The 19,927-nt window shown below is 38.2% G+C and overlaps 1 protein-coding gene across 2 annotated transcripts in view; it reads left to right on the top strand.

Moving 5' to 3' along the window:
* ARHGAP15 (Rho GTPase activating protein 15) overlaps positions 1–19,927 on the top strand; it is a 618,649-nt gene that overhangs the window by 416,455 nt on the left and 182,267 nt on the right. For both annotated transcript variants that reach the window (XM_036253427.1, XM_036253428.1), the window contains one exon: positions 1,237–1,314. In XM_036253427.1, coding sequence (XP_036109320.1) covers positions 1,237–1,314 — 78 coding nt within the window. The remainder of the gene's footprint in view (positions 1–1,236; positions 1,315–19,927) is intronic.

Genomic DNA, 19,927 nt, shown 5'->3' on the forward strand with positions numbered 1-19,927 from the left:
ACAATAAATTATGTAAAAACAGAGATGTTGCAGCAATTAAGAAACTCATTTTATGTCAGTAAAGAGCTTTATAAAGCCTTTATTCTGTTACACTATAACAATAATTTCTAGCAATTTATTTAATACTTACGATTGTGAATTACAATGTTCAAACATGGTGCTGCACCACCGTGCAGAACTTGCTGAGATAGGGACTTCTACATTGGCTGGTAATTCACCCAGGCGTCTCTAAGGGCAGAGACACATCAGGGAATACATATGCTCTTAACATTAAAATTATATTATCAACCTGTTTAGGGACAGTGATAGTGTTTGAAAGTGTTTCTCTTTTCGTTTTCCTGCTTCTGCATCTTTGTGATAACTTAGTATTGGAAATAACTACATGATACCATAGATTGTGGAAAGCAAGTAGTTGATCATCCAAAGCCATTGCTAGCATAAGTTATTTTGAATTATAGAAAACCAGTTTTGAAATAATCTGAAACTAATTTCACCATTTTGTCAAGGATTTATTTTTATGTTTTTCCTCAAATAATGGAGTACCTCAGAACATGTAATATACTATAAACTCTAATATCCTAGAGTTTATCAAACTGATTATATATCTGGGATAAAAAACGTATCCTTCAGTTTGAAACAATCAGACCAATACATGTTATGCTATTAGTGACACTGGAAAATGAGAATAGACTAGAACAGGACAGGATAGAAACTGGAGGGAGGGAAGAGAGGGTTAAAAGAGAAAGTAAGAGACAAGGAAAGGAGAGAGATAAGAAGGAAGGAAGAAAGGAAGGAAGGGAGGGAGGGAGGAAGTGTAAGAGGGAGGGAAGGAGGGAAGAATACTTCACAAACACCTTGGATTATTCTATCTTTCCAATAAGGGGCAATAATACATGAAGGTTCTCCTTCCCTGACACCCTCCCATCCCCAATTTTATGCCTATGCCTATGTTTTCCTTGGAAATGAATCTTACTATACTTCGAAATCCCATGCTACCTACTGCTCTTCTATGCTTCAACTAGACTCAGATTTGTTGATCATTAACTGTCACAGAACTTCACGATTAGTCTTTTGGGTTTAAAAATACTGAGGACTGCTTGGACATGGAAATGTGTTTTCTCTGTGAGGAAGAGATGTTTGATTTATTGCTCTCTTTCTTTCCATATTTATTAATATTTTTTTGCCATCCCAGGTTTTATAACAGCAAATATAAAATGTGCTTTTTTTTATTTTCAGGTCTAGATGTTGATGGAATATATCGAGTTAGTGGCAATCTGGCAACAATACAGAAACTAAGATTTATCGTCAACCAAGGTAAGTGATTTCTTCACTTCAGACATGTTTTCAGTGGTTTTGTCTCTACCAATATTTCAGATTCTGTGCTGCAGGCATTGTGAATGTATAATGATACATGTTTTGAATGGAGAAAGGGAAAGTTAAAGAAAATAAACAATTATTGCCAGAGAAGTAAATGATAGTTTACATGAAGATAAATAGAATAGAGGGACCAACTAACAGTTTATGTGAAATAAATAATGAGAGGAATATGACAAACTAAAAATGGAGAAGAGAATAATAAAAGAGTAAAAGAAAGAAAAATAACCTAATTTCTAAAAATATTGCTGGTTCCCTGGCCAGTTTGGCTCAGCAATTAGAGCATCGGCCCTTGGACCGAAGGGTCTTGGGTTCAATTCCCAGTCAAAGGCAAATACCTGGGCTGTAGGTTTGATCCCTGACCCTGGTCCGGGTCATGTGGGAGACAACCATTTGGTGTGTCTCTCTCACATTGATGTTTCTCTCCCTCCCTTCCTTCCACTCTATCTAAAAATCAATGGAAAAAAATATACTCAGGTGAGGATTAAAAAAAAAAAAGTGTTACTGGCATAAGTAGACATTTAATATATGTTGATAAATAAATGAATGATAGCCCTGGCCAGTTTGGTTCAGCAGATAGAGCATTGGCCTGCGGTCCTGAGAGACCCGGGTTCGGTTCCCGCTAAGGGCGCGTACCTTGGTTGCAGTTTGTCCCCGGCCCCAGTTGGTCGTGTGGATGGCAGCCACTCGATGTGTCCCTTTCACGTCGATGTTTCTCTCTCTCTCTCTGTTCCTCTCTCTCCCTCCCACTCTACCTGAACAAAAAATGGAAAAATGTCCTCAGGTGAGGATTAAATAAATAAATAAATAAATAAATAAATAAATGGTAGAAAATGTAAGAGTCAAAATCACAGATGTTAGAAAGATATATAATAGATAAGTAAAGGAATTAAAAATTAGAAATTGCATATATCATTCAAGAACTGCAAATTAAAGCAATAATGTGATACCACTACACAGCTATTAGAATATCTAAAATCTGAAACACTGACAACTCCAAATACTGGAAGTATGTGAAACAACAGGAACTTACTCCCACTGCCGGGAAATACAAAGTGGTACAGCCACTTTCAAAGATGGTTTGGCAGTTTCTTATGAAAATAAACATATTTTATTATGTTTGCATGTAGTATGGATATTCTTACCATAATACACAGCAATTGCACTCCTTGGCATTTACCCAAATGAGTGCAAAACTTATGTCCACACAAAAAACTTGCACACGAATTTTTGCAGCAGCTTTATTTATAATCGGTAAAGTTTGAAAGCAACTAAGATGACCTCCAATACATGAGTAGATAAACAAACTGTGGCACATCCATATAATGGAATATTATTCAGTGATAAAAAGAAATGAGCTATCAAGCCACAAAAAGACTTGGAAGAACCTTAAATACATATTGCTAAGTGAAAGAACAGCCTGAAAAGGCTACATACTAAATTATCCCAACTGTATGACAATCTGGAAAAAGCAAAATTATGCACAGTAAAAGTTCAGTGTCAGCAGAGGATCTGAGGGGAAGGAGGGATGAACAGGTGAACACCGGGGCTGTTTAGGGCCATGAAATTATTCTGTTTAGTGAATACTGGACACGTTTGTGAAATTCTATATAATACCCAAGACAAAGAGTGAAACTTCATGTAAACTGTAGACTTCAGTTAATAATAAAGTATTAATGTTAGCTCATTAGTGGTAACAAGTGTACCACACTAATGCAATATGTTAATAGTAAGGAAAACTGGGTGCGGGGGTGCAGGGCAACAAGGTAAGGGGAAGAGTACGAGGGATATATGGGAACTCTGTATCTTCTGTTCAGTTCTTCTGGAAATCTAAAAGTTCTCTTAAAAGACTATAAATGGAAAAGCAGATTATACAACAGTATTTTTTCAGAACAAGTATGTATAAGTATACATAGAAAAAGTGTTACCAATACAAGAAATTTTTGACAAATATATTGAGAGACGTATTTCATTGTTTTGTGGTATAAGTACAATAAAATATTTATTAGAAAAACTATGAATTAAAATAGAAAATAAAAACATAGACATGTTAAAGAAAAATAAGGACACTAAAACATTGTAATGGTGTTGTAGATAGTTCATAGGTTTAAAATCAGACATGTGTCCTTGGCATTTTGTTTAACCTCTCTGCACTGTTTCTTATCAGTAAAGGTGGGGGTGGGACACAGGGGGTGGGGTGGGAAATGCCTTGGAAACATCTGTGAGAACTAAACGAGAAAACATGTTGCATTCCCTTAGTAACATAACAGACTCATGGTAGGCGTTTAATACATGTAAGTTTTCCGTTCACTTCAAAACAGTCAATGGTGTCTCTGCCTTTGGGAGAATTCACAGTCTTCACACTTTGGCTTCCCACCTAACTTCTAGCTAGCCTCAGATCCTCTGAATTTCCTTCGCAGTACATTTCCATCTGTACTCCCATATTTCATGCTGTTGTACACTTAATGTCTTTGCACACGCTCTTCCCTCTACTTTCCATATCGTCATGGTTTCTTTCCCGCCCCACATAAACAAGTGTCTTGCCTGGTAGATTTCACCTTATTCTTCAAGGTCCAGATTATAAATAATTCCCTCCTGGTTTCCTCTTTCTCTGGGTAATTGAATTTACTATAGTACATACTCATGTAACTTCTAAAATTCTATTTCTTACAAGAACCAGAGATACAATGGCATCTTTTGGAGAGAATATTATGACATGTACTTAGTGAATATATTTTACAAATATTAAAATCTTAAAGTCTTGGAATGAAAAGATAGGCTACTGATGGAAAGATCTGCCTCTTAACAGAACTCTATCCACCTAGTAAGGTAAGACCTGAATCATTCTTGAATCTTCCTCGATTAACCTGTAGTAACCCTGAGTCTCCATAGAGGGGATTCTTAATTAGTATTTATTGACTAATATGTGTGTGTGTTGCACATAGACATGGTATTACTGAGAATCATTAAACTCTCCAGTAGTTCAGCTTGGGTTGAACCACCGTTAAGTGTTGACTGAAGTACTTTTGACCAGTAGCCACATGACTCATTTCTGAGAATCTTTATAACTGACAATCTCCACAACTCTGTTTGCTCACCAATGGGAATCTTTGCCTTTCACAATTACTCTCCTTCCTGGGCAAAGAAACAGAACAAAATTTCACCTCAGTTACTCATATTGGCCCCATTAGACTAACCCAGAGTGCCCTCTCTGTGGGTAAAAATTAGACAAAATAGCCCGGCCTTATTTTCATTCCTGTTTATAACCAGCTAAAATTACTTTTGCAATGTATTTCATACTGAAACTATATCCTGATTGGAATTCTAGACAGCTGGGCAACACATTTCTTCTACAAAGAAGAAATCTCAAAACAGAAGCCATGGTAGAAACAAACACTAGTTGCATTTCCTGCCTGAAAAAAAAAATATGCTCAGCAGTTTAGAAAGGCAAAAAAATAAATAAATCTGCAGTGAAAATATAAAATCTGTCCATCTCATCTTTTGCAATCCAAACTTCAGCGTCCTGTGAGGCTGTGTAGCTGCTCATGTTTCCATAAGAGTTGACAACATAAAGCTGGGCAGAGGCCTGAGCTGGTATCTGGTAGCACAGAATTGTCAGTAAACTGTCTTCCTGGTTTATAGCACTGTCAGAATGCAACGCACTCAACACAAATTATGCTACATTAGGACCTTTAATACTGGTGGTTTTGTCCAAGTAGTGTTGTGGAGTTTTTTTAATTAGATGATAAAAGAAATGCATATACCAGCCTTTCTCAAATGTTGCCAATCAGATTATCCTTTGAATGAAGTTTTTGCAGTGGCCCCATAACCTTCTCCTCCATCTATACCCTGGTCTCAGGTAGAATTTCTGACTTAGAAGAGAATCAGTGCTGGCGTACAAAGAGGCTGAATGTGTTCATCATGGCCACCCTTCTGTGTGTGTGTGTGTAAAGAAATAGTGTCAATGTGGTTATAATTCCATGAAAAGCATAAAGTGGTATGTGAATGCAATGCATTCTTTTTTATATTCAGAGATGGAACATGAACGATTTGGGCATACCCTCTTTGTTTTCACCTTTTATCTCTTCCATGTTCATATTCCACAATGTTTCCTTGTTAGAAGGCTCTAAGTATATGTTTAAAATGAACCATCTTTACTCAACATTAGGCTAGACAAAAGAGAAATGATTTGGGGGATTTTCAAGAGCAGCTCAGTTGCAATTTATGTATTTCACTAACTTTCTTGAATGCTATAATCATCAGCAATTCTAAATACACCAGTTGAATGATTCAATTTGTTTCAGTTTTTTGTTTGACTCACTAAATCGGTAGGACTTGTATACCTTTATTACACTTCCAGATCAGATGGCATACAAGTTAAACTCAAAGTGATCACTTTTGAAAAGCACTTTCTAACTATAACTGGAAATGGTGGTAATAATAATAGTTATTGTTATAAATGGCATTATAACATTTTCATAACTTATTATGTAGCAGGTGCTATAGTAACTGCTTTACTTATATAATTTAATCCTTACTACCATCCTGTAGAATAGGTGCTGTTACTGTCTCCATATTAAAGATGAGGAAGATGAGGAAACTGAGGCTCAAAGGTGTTAAACATTGTCCTAAGATCGTAGAGCAAGTGAGGAAGCTAGATGGCCAGGTCTCTGACTCGGAGCCTATGTTGAAGAGGACTGCCATCATTTGGCATTTTTTATTCCTTAACTGTTGATTACTTCTTTATAAAAATAGAGATCAGTATTTTTGTGCTACACACATTTGTTTGTGACTTTCTGTTTACACCTGCTTTCTGGTACTGGTGAGTGACAAGTGCCGTCACAGGAGATTGGCTAAAACTGTTCAAGAAAGATGCCTGGGAAAATATCAAGCATTGTAGTTATGAATAAGCCTGGCACTGCTGTTCTCTGTAGGGCTTTATATATCTATGTTTGGACCAAGTAATGGCTTTAACACAGTATTCCATTGCAGCCTTTAGGAAAGGCATCAGGATTCTCAATTTACTGGGCTATTGGTGCATTAGCGAGCAGTGCTCTGCCCTGTTTGGTGTGTTTGGTGACAGCTGTCAGTGACATTCTGCTGATGCAACTCTTTCACTCTATGGGGGCATCCCCCAAAGAACGATGGTCCATGACCTTAGATGTCAACCTGTCATCAGCCTGTGACACTGAGTTGATTCTTCAGAATGATCTGTGACCTGATGATATTCTTGTATCTGGGTACTTTTGCAAAGGACAGACTTCAACACGAAGGATACTGCATAACTGTCTTGAGAACTTTTGTCAGTGGGTCTTGGAAATCCCACCAGGCTGAATTCCTCCTCCTCCTCACATCAACAATCTGGTTTGAGCTGCACATCTAGGCTTACTGCCCCAACTCTAAATTTAGTTCAGACTCTGTGGTATTACTTAGACATTCTCTTTCACCTTGTAAAAAGGGGACAAGAAAGACTGGCTTCCTTTTCATAAAATAGCAACTATGAAGCTTCTCAAACCCATGAGCCAATGGGAGAGGCATGAAGCATTGCAGAAAGAACAGGCTGGGAATTTTCCAGACTGGTGGTGCCTAGTAATAATAACAAACATTCCCTCTAATCATTTCTGAAAAAAAAAATACACACACACACATATGTATGTATGTAGGTATATATGTATGCATATATGTATATATATTTCTATTGATTTTTTTTATAAAGAGAGACAGAAACATTGATGTGAGAGAAAAACATCAATCAATCAGCTGCCTCCTGCATGCCTCCTACTATGGATAGAGCCCAGAATTCAGGCATGTGCCCTGACTGAGAATCAAACCGGACCTCTCAGTTTAAGGGACGACACTCAGTCCACTGAGCCACACCAGCTGGGCTCTAATCACTTCTTGAAACTGAAAGAAACTCTTGCTTATCAGAATTTTAGACATGTTTTTCAAATATATATATATATATATATATATATATTTTTAAATTAAAGGAAGATTCTAGGGACATTCTTCTTTATTTTCAAATCAGGGGGAACAAAACATCTAAATGTCATAAATCTACATGGCCAAGAATCTTAATTGGGTGTGTGGGTGTGTGTATGTGTGTATGTGCATATGATTGTGTGAGTTTCCAATGGAAGAGGTTTTTCCCCACTAATTTGCAGTCTTGCACTTTGCATATTTTTAATTCACCCAGGTCTTAGTGGCATAATAATCCACATTAAATATTGGTTTAAAGAGATAAATTTGCTTCTTTTGAGTAAGCTAAGAATAAGCTCCATTGGAAATAAACTATTAGAGAAACAACTTTTCATTATCAACTATATCTAAACTACTTTTACGTATGTTCATGCCGCAAAGCAAAACACTAACTTTAGTAGTTATCCCTGTGCTTTTCATACGATCAAAAATTGAATAAAAGAAGAGGAAAGAAAGAAAGGGTGTGAACAACCGGCAGGTTCATCATGAAATAAGCAACTGGATGAAACAGAAAAAGATGTGGGAAAGGATTTCAAAACCTTCTAGTTCTGTTCTTATAAAACAGCCCTCGTCTCAAGGCCAGTCATTTTTCTATTAAGTGTGTTTATGTTGCCCTCTTATTTTTAAAACAAGGTATTTCCTTAAGCTTACTTCTCTCTCACCATCAACCACAGCAGCAACAACAACAAAAAAACAACTGTGTTATTTGCTCTCTATCCTGGTGCTCGGGGCGATTTTTTGGTAATTCGAATCGTGGATATTGCACCTTTCTGGTTTCCATGTGACGAGATTATCTTTTTACAATGATTTATTTTTCCAATTAAAGCTAAAAAGATCGCTTGATCATAAAAGAGGTGGACTTTAACATTGTTCGGGGCTTTGGAAACTTCCTAGGCCTCATTTATCAGCTGCATTGAGTCAGGAAGCTCAAAGATGGCAAAACTTGTATTGCTCTCTAGCTGCTTAAGGAAATGTATTGTCATTAGTAAATAATACTGAACCAGAAGTCGAAACAAATAAGCTCTTCACATTCATAAACATTTATACAGCTTTTAGTTTCTATATAATATTCTCATAACAACTCCATGAATATTTCTAGTCTTTAGAGTATATAAATTCTGGCTACCTATTCAAACCTATACCATGTGTTTATTATAAATTATATTTTATAATTTATTACACACCAAGAAATAGGCCTGACCTGATGCTGTGGTGAACAATTAAAGGCAGACTATCTAGTGGGGAGAAAGCACAGGATAAGAATCAATGGACCTGCCTCTTTATCTGGATTCTGAACTATTTGTTATTCTAGTAGAAACTATTTTAACAACCACTTTGAATCACAGACTCTTCATTTCCAAAATGGAAATGATAATGAAAATGTAAAGACTTTAAAAACTCTGAGTCAAAGGAGTGATATTTAGTATTAACTTTAATTAAGATGACAATATTTAAATAAAATCAGATTTGTATTACTTAGTTTTCTCAATATAAACATGATATTTAATATTAATAATCAAGTATGGCTTTTGCCTTCCACATGACTGAATTTTCTTTGATGATATTAAGATTATTTTTCTAGGGAGAAAAACCAACTACAGGAAGTCTTTGGAGACTCCCTGCTATCCAATGATTCATCTCATTACTAGCTAAATTCACTGTCCAGGACTTCTGGACACAAGAGAGATACTTAGTTTTATGTTATCAATAGGCTTTTGGGGGATTCCACATTCCAAAAGAATAGACCCATGATCATTGGAGAGGGCAAGTAAAGTCTACTGAAATTTTAGGTCCTAATGAATTATGATTTTTCCACGTAGATGTGGCCACTGAGTCCAGAAGTTAAATAAGCCAGAGTTATGCAACTGCCAGTCTCCAAGGAACATTATAAAAACCCATCATCATCATAAATCATCATCACCATCAGAATTCATGAGTAGTTACTAAAAATTGTGAGCTAAAACATCGAGCTTACTTCTGCTCTAACTATGCTCTATACAGCACTGACTCCCAACCCTGACTACACTTCAGAGCTGTATTGGTTATGCTGCTGCATAATAAGCAATATAATCACCAACTTAGCTGCTTGTAGCAACACATTTAGCAACTCCGAATTTCTGTGGGTCAGAAGTCTAGGAACGGATTAGCTGAGTCCTCTGTAAAGCTACAATCAAAGGGTTGGTCAGAGGTGTGTTCTCATTTGGAGGCCCGACAAGGAAGAGGTCTGCTTCCAAGCTCACATGGTTGTTGGCATGATTTTGTTCCTTGTAGGCTATTAGACTTAAGGGCTCCATATTACTAGCTGTTGGCCAAAGGCCTTGTGGACTTCTTATAGGCTATTTCACAGCACACCAGCAGCAAGCAGCAAGGATGAGAGCCTAGTAGCTGAAGCAGAAGTTATAATCTCATGTAAGATAATCATGAAGTCTATCACCCATCATCTTTGGTGGATTCTGATGGTTAGAAGCAAGTCACAGTTCCTATCCATTCTCAAGGGGAGGAGATTACACAAAGCATAAACCCAAGGAGGAGGGAATGATCTTAAAATCTGTTGGCCACAAGAATTAAGTAGGGGAACTTTTAAAAGATACGGATTTTGGAGCCCAGTCATAGAAATTCTGATGGAAGGATGGAGTTGGAACTCTAAGTATGTATTTTGAAAGAAAAACTCCCTAGCTGAGTCAGGTGCCCAGCCAGGTTGGGCAGCCCCTGTACAACATCCAGCCAGTTTCATTCTTGCTATCTAGTGGAGACAAGATCTACAAGCCATGAGACATATGAAATTTTTGTTTAAGGAAAGCAGAAATAGACAATGAAACACTTTCAAAAAATGTTTTTATTGATTTTTTAGAGAGAAAGGAAGGGATAGAGAGAAAGATCAATGTGAAAGACAAGCATTGAAGGGCTGCCTCCTGCAGAGCTCCTACTGGGGATTGAGCCCACAACTTGGGCATGTGCCCTGACTGGGAATCGAACTGGGACTTCTCAGTCCATGGGACAAGGCTCAATCCACTGAGTCACACCAACCGGGCATGAAACACTTTTTTATTAACAGGTTTTCTAATGATAAGAGTTTTTCTTTGACTATTTATTGATGTAGTAATGTTCCCTAACTTTTATAAATTCTGAATTATGATTTGGAGTATAACTTTAAAATGCCATGGATATAACATGTATGTTTATTAGTATGATTAAGATTACTGACATATTTTTCAAAACTGCAATCCTTTTTCAATGTTGTAGATTCTAGAATGAATGAAAAGGAAAGATGTTTTGCCTAAGGGCTTCCTAGCAAAACTAAGAAGTAAATGAAGTTTTGAAATGTAACAGAATAATGCTGATGCTAATGATGGCTAGAATTTAATTGAGAATCTACTACATGGCAGGTATGCAAAGTTAAAATGATCTCTGACCCTCACGAAAGTTTGCAAGGTAGATACACTTTATTATTCACATTATTCACACACAGAAACCATGGCTCAGAAAGATTAAGTAACTTTTCTGTGGCCACAAAATTAATATGTTCTGAAGCCAGACAGTGAACTCATTTTAAATTTACTCTAAAGAATATATTGCTAGTTGCTGGATTCAATTTACCATGGGGGAGGGGGAAGAGAGACATTTTCTTCTTTTTAACATCAAAGAATCAAAGCCACTTATTCTCCTTATAATATTATACTATAATACTATAATACCAGTCTGTGTGACCCTTTTATAAGAGAAAACCTCATTTAAAAAGATCCTTCTAATAAATAACACCTAATTGCCCATGACTTCATCAAGAATAGAAAGTTTGATTCACCTTTGTATCCCCAATATAGGAAAGTGCCCAATACTCTGTATGAACTAAATAAAGATTTTTCTCTCACAAAATAAAAGAACGATAAACTTCTAATATCAAATAGTCTCGTTGGTAGATTGTAGTAAGTGCCATATCCAGGTGTCTCAGTAGAGAAAACTCAAGCTATATTTTACATTATATTTTCTTTCCAACTCCTATAAATTAGTACTTAATTTTAGATTGAAGAATTAGGGGACAGAGACAAAGAGTAGAGCATCCTGTCTCTGCTTCTATAAGACAAAAGCTTGAACAGAGATGACTTACTTCTCCCCACCAGTCTGGGATTAGCAGTGGCAAATTGGCCATGATATTGGGAGGTGTGGCATAACCCATCTTGGCTCTCCTAAATGGGAACCACTGGCTAGGCCAGTGGTTCTCAACCTTCCTAATGCCACAACTTTTAATACAGTTCCTTGTGTTCTGGTGACCCCCCAACCATAAAATTATTTTTATTGCTACTTCATAACTGTAATTTTGCTACTGTTATGTCTTAGGGAACCCCTGTGAAAGGGTCGTTCGACCCCCAAAGGGGTCATGACCCACAGGTTGAGAACCGCTGGTAGGTGGAGAGAAAAGCCAAACTGGATAAACAGTAATGAGACTATCTTGCTCTTATTAACCCCATGCATTGAAATTTGAAAGTATGCTTTTGTTTTGTTTATGCGTAGGAAGTCCCTGTTACTGGTGATTACAGCTTCAGTGACTCTCATATATTTATGTAGCACCTCTTTTCCCAAATACTCCATGTAGTTTTGAAGCATTTCTTAGCAAAAGTGTGCTATAGAAAAGGGGAAAATTATTCTCGTCACCTCAAAGCTACTTCTAAAGTGAAAAGTAATAATAGTGCAAGGTCAAGAAGGAATTTTTTCCAGTTCCATGCACACCATAAAAAGTAAATGTTCAAACTTTGCAAATGTAGAGGCTAAAGCAATGCTCAAAACACAAAAATCTGAATGACTGAGTCACACAAACTCTAAAACCCGTTTTCTTTTATGCGCTCACATTCACTGGCCCACGGGAGAAGGGGCGACAGGTATCCCTATCAGCTCTCCTCCTCTCTGAGGGTCTCAGCACATCAGTAACAATATGGAACTGAGAGGTGAGCTCTGTAAAATAAGTTTGGGCATTTACATCATCCACTCATTGACAGATACCCAAAGAGCTCCTACCATGTGCCAGGCAAAATGCAGGATGCTAGAAATACAACAGTGAATATAACAAATGGCGTTCTCATCCACACAGAGCTTCTATTTCCATGGATTTTCCAATCTAACAACCCAGAAGTCTGGTAACTTATTAGAAGTAAATTAGTGAGACAATACTGTACCAAGATCCGCAGGCCCCACAGGTTCTTCCTCCCACCTCTCCAATCTCGCCACATACCTCTCTCTCTCATCTACTATTTTTCACCCACCCTGACTTTCTTTATCAGACACATCAAGCTCACTGCCTTCCCAGGGATTTAGCTTTTGCTCCTGTCTACCTGAAATGTGCTTTCTTCAGACCCTCACAAGACTCACTGTTCTCAACATACAAGTCACCTTCTTGACTAACACATCTGAAACATGCTTCACCCCACATACCCAGTCACTTTCCATTCCAAGATCTTGTCTTCTTGTCTTCAGAACCCCAGCTCCCTGAACCTGCCTTGCTTCTTTATTTATTGCTTCAGTACCTGCCTGCCTCCCTACTCTGTACCCTCTCTATGAGCAAGACCTTGCCTATTTTGTTCACCTAAATATCTTCTGTTCCTATTGTACCTGGCACATGATAGCCTTCAAGCAAATAGTTGTTGAAATAGGAATGAATTTAATAAGTGAATTAATGAATAATGTCAAACCACCAATGACTATAAGACCCTGATTAAAAGGGAACCGTTAGCTTTTAGGACCAGAAAGAAATATAGCCGCAAGAAAGTCTTTAGACTTTGACAGTCTTTGTCCAGCCAGTCCAGTGAACCATCTACTTCCTCCACCTCCCACCTCCTACCTCCACCTCCACCTGAGGTCTCAACCTGAGTGTTTAACGTGGACCACATAGGGAAGACTTGGCAAAAAGAGGAGGCAGGTGTCAAGTTCGAAGACCAGAGCCAGCCCTCACATCCCGATCCATTAGGCCAAAAAAGATGACCAAGCATTGGATGACCCCCAAGCCAGGTGGAACTAGGACCACAGTTAGGGCTGTCACCTGCTTATGTGAATTTCCAGAGTGTGATCTCTCTCAGTGACATTGCTTATTGCCAAGGCCCTGCCAGCTCCATTTCAATCTGCCAAAGGCTACCTCTGGCTCAGGTTACAGTGACGTACTTGGTCTTGTCATGGCTCAAATAAAGTAGTATAAACTACAGAGTATATGAGAAGAATCAAGAAAAGAGGAGAATTGGTTTAAAGAATAAATCAAGGCCTTAATTTTCCTAAGGAAAACTTCAAATGGGAATTTTGTCGTTCAAAAGCATTAGTTGAAAAGCTCCTCTGAGTAAGGCTCTTTTCTAGGTACTGGGAAGGGCCTAGGGGAATCAGGTTGCCGTGAAGCGTTCATTTCAGCCTCAAGAGATAGAGAATTAGCAAATAAACAACATGCTCGCAGGTCATGTCAAGAAGCAAGATACTGTATTAACATGATAGAGATGGGCATGAGAGGGATGGTCCTTAGATCAGATGATTGAAGAAGCTCTCTTTGAGAAGGATCCATTTGAGTGCAGACCTACCCTGATAGGATGGAGCAGAGGGATGAGAGAGCAGACAGAGGGAAATGGTCCCAGGGGAAGAAGGCTTGCATGAGATTAGGACACAGAGGTCGGAGGTAGACAAAGCCATTCCAGCACGGCCTTTGTGAATCAAGATAAGCTGTGTCTTTCATTCTGAGTCACTGTGATGGAAGAGGATGGTAATCAGGAAATAATCATATATATATATATATATATATATATATATATATATATACACACACACACACACACACACACACACACACACACATATACATATACATATATTAATCATTCTGGGTTTTACGAGAATAATAAATTGTAGATGGCAAGAGTCGAATTAGAGGAACAGTTAGGAGATTGTTACAGTAGTTCAGTCAAGATCTAATAACGGTGACTGACTTATATGAGGTAAACTCCATGTTCCAATTCGTGTCCTTTTCCATGTGCTTTTTAAACCATTTCCTTCAGACAATCAGGTGCAATGAGAACACTGGCCCAAAAGTTAGAAAGCCTGGGTCAATTTTCATAGCACCTCTTGCTAGCTGTGTCGTCTTGCCTGAGTCACATAACCTTCCCAGGGCAAGTTTCTTAACTTTAAAGCAAGACTTTCTGTTCTCTTGGGATGAATCAATCACACGAGATAATGAACCTATTGCATTAGAAAATGCTACACCATGTAGAAATGGAAGTTATATTGAAATGAGTCCCTCACAACCATCCTAATGGAGACATCTATTGCAATATAATGAGGTATATGGCTTTCTACAGTAAAGAATCCTTGATAAAGAGCTAATCTCATGTCCTTCTTGAATTATTTAAACATAACTCAAAATTTTCCCTGGACCACACCAACCCACAGGAATTGCTGCTCTTTTTAAATCCTATGCTGGCCATTTCAGCTGCTCAATACACAATAATCTCATATTGTATATGCTGTCACATATCATTAGCAAAAATTATATGTGCATCTTATCTCCAGACACTGAATACTTAAGAGCAGAGGTTATATCTTTTAAGTCTGTTTGTCCTACTTCACCTCGAAGGCTATCTTGTACTTGATAGACTGTCTACACATTTTAATCAATTTCTAGACTAGGCCCAGGTTTGGAACATTTTGTTAAAAAGAAGGTGAGGCATTTTGGTCATGCTAGAGATCAGTCTCAAAATGGACTATTTCACTGTGTATTGCTGAACTCTGTTCTCAAAACAATAGCAAGAGATGCATAAAATGTTAAAACTAGGTACTGCTGATTTTTATTTTCTTCCTTGTTTCTGAACAGTTGCCTAATTTCTTAAAATTAACACATATTTCTTTTGAAATAATAATAAAGATATAGGTAAAGACGTGGGTAAATCCTCTGTAAGAGAATGACATTTATTCCTTAGAACATGCCAAGAGCATGTCAGCACTTGAGTTCTCTAAGGCACTTTCAAATGCTGTCTCACTGGACCTCTGTAAGAAAGCTGTCCACTTCACGGATGAGCAGAAGTCCTATGAGGTTCATGAACTGCTGGAAGTTGCATTTGTCCCTTCAGCTGCTATTTCGAGAAGGCACTATGTGTGTCCAGGTAATCTGGAGAGGTGCAGGATTTGAAGCCTAGCTATGACCTTCTAATGCCTGGTTCCATTGTGGAGGCTTTCGGGGCCAGCAGGGTGACCGATAGACTACTGAGCATAATGTCTGTGAGATTCTACAAGGCCCATTAGAATAATTTTGCTTAAATATCAGTCTTTCTTGCTGTTTCTCCATCTCCTTACCATTTACATTTCTTTAGACTGTCCTTTTGTGATCTCCTCACCCTGTTACATTTCTTCTGAATGAGTACTCTGCTCTCCCTTCATGATAATTTATTCCTTTCATATTCTGACAACAAGGAGGGTTCACTCTCTTTCCTATGCTCAGGGTGTTGGGATTCAACTCCCCATTAGCCATAAGGGCTAGGGTGTATGTATATTATCATTTGATTGGTCCCAACGGAAGGAGCAACATATCTCTTTTTCTGAGCAAGAAACACACCATCATTGGTTTTGCTGATTGATAAACTCTCCTTCTTAAGGCAAATTTCATAATTCTTGGAATAAATCTCAATAGGAATTAGCTTCTTTTTCACTTCGTCCCCATAGTGTTTTGTACCTGCAATTCAGCACTAGTTTACTCTAGTTCATATCACATCTCTTTCTCTTTCCTGACTGTTAGATGCTGTAGGATGAGATGTACTTCATAGTTACCTCTGGATTCCCCATTATGCCCATCATGTGCCAAGCACCTTATAGGTCCTCAGTAAAGTTGTACCTGCCAGAACCTCTTATTTATACTCATCAAATACTCAGCTAGGAGAAGTCTATGCCTTGGTATCAACTTTACCCTTCTCCCCTGACTTAAAACTGGGGTCAATCTTCAGTCAAAAGATAGAGGGACCAAGGGTGCCTCTGGGAACTTCAGGTCACCTGCCCCCATTCCTGATGCCTTTAAGACACTGAGTCCTGCCCTGGCCGGTTTGGCTCAGTGGTTAGAACGTCGGCCTGCGGTCCCGAGAGACCCGGGTTCGGTTCCCGCTAAGGGCATGTACCTCGGCTGCAGTTTGTCCCCGGCTCTGGTCAGTCGTGCGGGTGGCAGCCACTCGATGTGTCCCTTCACGTCGATGTTTCTCTCTCTCTGTTCCTCTCTCCTCCTCCTACTCTACCTGAACAAAAAATGGAAAAATGTCCTCAGGTGAGGATAAAAAAAAAAAAAAAGACACTGAGTCCTCATTAACCCCCTTTCTCCCTATTCATACCTAAAGCACCCATCCTCTCTCGTCCTTCTCTACCCTTTCCTTTCCCCTTACCCTCTACTGAACTTTATCGTCGCATCTCCCAAGAGTCTGCTCAGATCTTCCAAGGCGACAGTCTGTTAATCGAGTAGACTAGTTCAGGCTCTCTACCACTCCTGGGAAGGACAGCGTGTTGGGCCTCTGGTAATCAGGCCAATCATGAGGCTATCAAGTTACCACACTTGGCATTTCAACAAGTACTGTTGACTAGCCTCCTGTCATGCCACATGGACGACTGTAAAGCTGGCCGTGCCTGAAATTTTGTTTTCATGACTCAAGAAAATGTTGTCTCTCTCACACGTTGACTCTCACTACTGAATTGATATAAGCCCTCCTGAGTCCTAAAGCCAGGTGTAATTCTGAGATCACTGGCCTCACTGCAAATCTAGTGTCTAAGAATTCCTCCTAATTAAACACTTTAAAAAGACACAAAGTACAACAGAAGCACAAAAGGCCATGTAAAGAGCCATTTCAAGAACTTTAAAAGTGAAGCGTACTAGCTAAATAAATTCAAATCTCCAAACTGCAAAAATGGAAATTTAAAAATCGAAAAAGGTACTCCTAGGTATCTGTATATCAGTTTCCTGAATTATACCACCTTGTGTTTATGAAAGAAATAACATTCAGGTACTTTTTATTTCACTGGGATAAGAAAGGGAAATGTTAACTACAATGCAGCTTCTTTAGCTAAAATTCTCTAACTAGTATTAATAAACTTTTTAAATGTTCATTTCAATGCTCACCCCAACAGAAAGATGCCTTAAAGCAAAACCTCTCATTCCTTATCAGCTAAAAGCCATGTGTTTTGCATTCCCTACAAAAGAAAATGGCTGAAATGGGGTTTTTGAATGGTTTAAAGTTTCAAGGACTTCTGTTGTTCACTGTTATTCTTCTACAGAAAAGAAATTTATAAAAATCACATCTTTTAATGGTCCCTCTGCTCGAAAATTGGAAATGCTCCCAAATATGCTCCACTGTAGGAACATCAAAAATAACATGTAAACTACAAATATGTTAGCCAATTGAGAATATTTATTAACTAAATAATTTAATAATAAAGAAAATGCCTACTTGATTAATTGTTACAGAGTAAAAATTACAATAAAACTGTCTTGATCAGTGCTTTGCAGAAGTGCCATTCCTGCCTGCGCAGTTGTTTAACAAGGATTTAATTGGAAAGATAAGTGAATGCACATTTAAAAGTACTGTTAATTTGCTTTATAATCACCCCATTCTTCACAGTATTGACAGCACAAGGCACAAACCCCTTTCTGTTTTACAAGTATTATTTTCCATATGTGCACAATAAATTCTGAAGCAGTAATTGGAAATTTTATGGGTTTCAACATACCTAGTGTAGTGGGTTTAGAGGTACACTCTTCCTGTGTAAGAGGTAACCCTGTTCCAGTTGTTGTAAAGGAGTAACAAACCTGATCTGTATATTCCCCCCATTTAGTGCCGATCATAATCATATTTTGTCCACGCCTAGAAAAAGAGGCATCTTTTACATTTTTTAAAATCGGCCGTGAGAGGGGAAAAGAATGTCCGGATTATTTTCCATCTGTGCCTCTTTATTTTCTTAAAAATATGCATAAGCAGTAGAAGTTCTGGCCAAGGGTAGTTTCTAGACGATATGGCCATAGCAAAACACCTTTTCTGGAGAGTGCACCTGAACCTATTAAAGGAGACCAGGGAAGGAGCAAGGAACAGCTCCCCTGCATGACCTTTGCTGGTACAGGCACGGACACAGACACTCCCCTCACACGCACACATCCCCTGGAGTTTGCAGTCACCTGGCCAATAACCCCATCAGCATGGTTCTCAAAGCAAGGTGAGTGTAATGCCCAGACTTCTGAGAAGAGGGAACCTCCCTGACCAAATTTCAATGGTCTGGGGACCAGACCAGCGAGACCTCCTGCTTTATTCTTGTTGAGAGTCTAAAGCTGCTTCAGAAACAAGTCATTTGCTTAGTCCAACGAGGAGAGAGAACCCATTAGAGTATGTTATTTATTTGCTGATTCTGAATGAGCCACAATCCTCAGATTTTATATCAAAAGAGAAAAAGAATAAAAATTTGGGCCTTGTCTTGAAAATGGTGAACTATAATTGAACCTGTTTAAAAAGCAAAAATGGTTGCAATTGTATATTGTCTCTCCATGAGCACTGGCTGCCCAGCTGATTGTGATGAGAGACAAGTGTCCCCCAGTGTCTCACGTCACTAACACTAAAACCAGGAAGGATCTGCGGAGCATGCTTATCGTCCCCCTCGGCCATACCCCGTCCTACTGGAACTGGTAGAAATATCTTTAACTTTGGTTAACTGTAGGTATGTTTCTGTACACAGCAAGAGTTTAAACTATGAAAGCTTAGAAAATCTTTTGAGAAAATTTTTCACTGGAGTCCTTTTTAGTATAAACCTTTGTCCACTTGATGAAACATATTACCCCATATATTATCATGAAAAAAATGGTTTTTATTTTTAGTTTGGCTATGTCTCTATACCTCTAAACCATCAAATTTATATTAGCTATTTATGCTTACAGAGTAAAATAGATATATATTGAGTTTCATATATCTAGAGATTTGTCAATAAATGCTAATTTCCAACCATTAATAATGATTCACCAATCACATGACTCCTTTTTTCATTCCTTTCTACACACACAAATAAAAATAATCTTCAGCCCAGCCAGAGTGACTCAATGGATTAAGCATCATCCGATGGACTGAGAGATCCCGGTTCGATTCACAGTCAGGGTACATGCCTGGGTTGTGGGCTCCATCCCCAGTGTGGGGTGTGCAGAAGGCAGCCCTTCAGTGTTTCTCTCTTACATTGATGTTTCTCTCTCTCTCTGTCACTTTCTCTCTCTCTCAAAAAAATCAATAAAAACATATTTAAAAAAACAATAATAATAATCTTCAAACTATGTACATATGTGTGCCTACATGTCCTCTTTCTCTCTCTCGCATATTGTGAAAAACAAACACACATATTTACACATTTTAAAGATCATTTTTGTTTCTCTTTCAAGTTTCTTCACCAGAGGCATGAATTTTAAAACCATTTGTCTCGGGCGAAAGTGTCTTTGGGATCAAGACCTTTTACATGCCCCATTTCAACTAAACAGAGTTGAGACTGGTGCCGTAGCAGAATGTCCAGCTGTCCTTTAATTAACTGAAATGAGGAAAATGTAATGTTTTGATGAGAG

This window comes from Molossus molossus, unplaced genomic scaffold (genome assembly GCF_014108415.1).
Source record: "Molossus molossus isolate mMolMol1 unplaced genomic scaffold, mMolMol1.p scaffold_m16_p_11, whole genome shotgun sequence".
NCBI classification, from domain to species: Eukaryota; Metazoa; Chordata; class Mammalia; order Chiroptera; family Molossidae; genus Molossus; species Molossus molossus.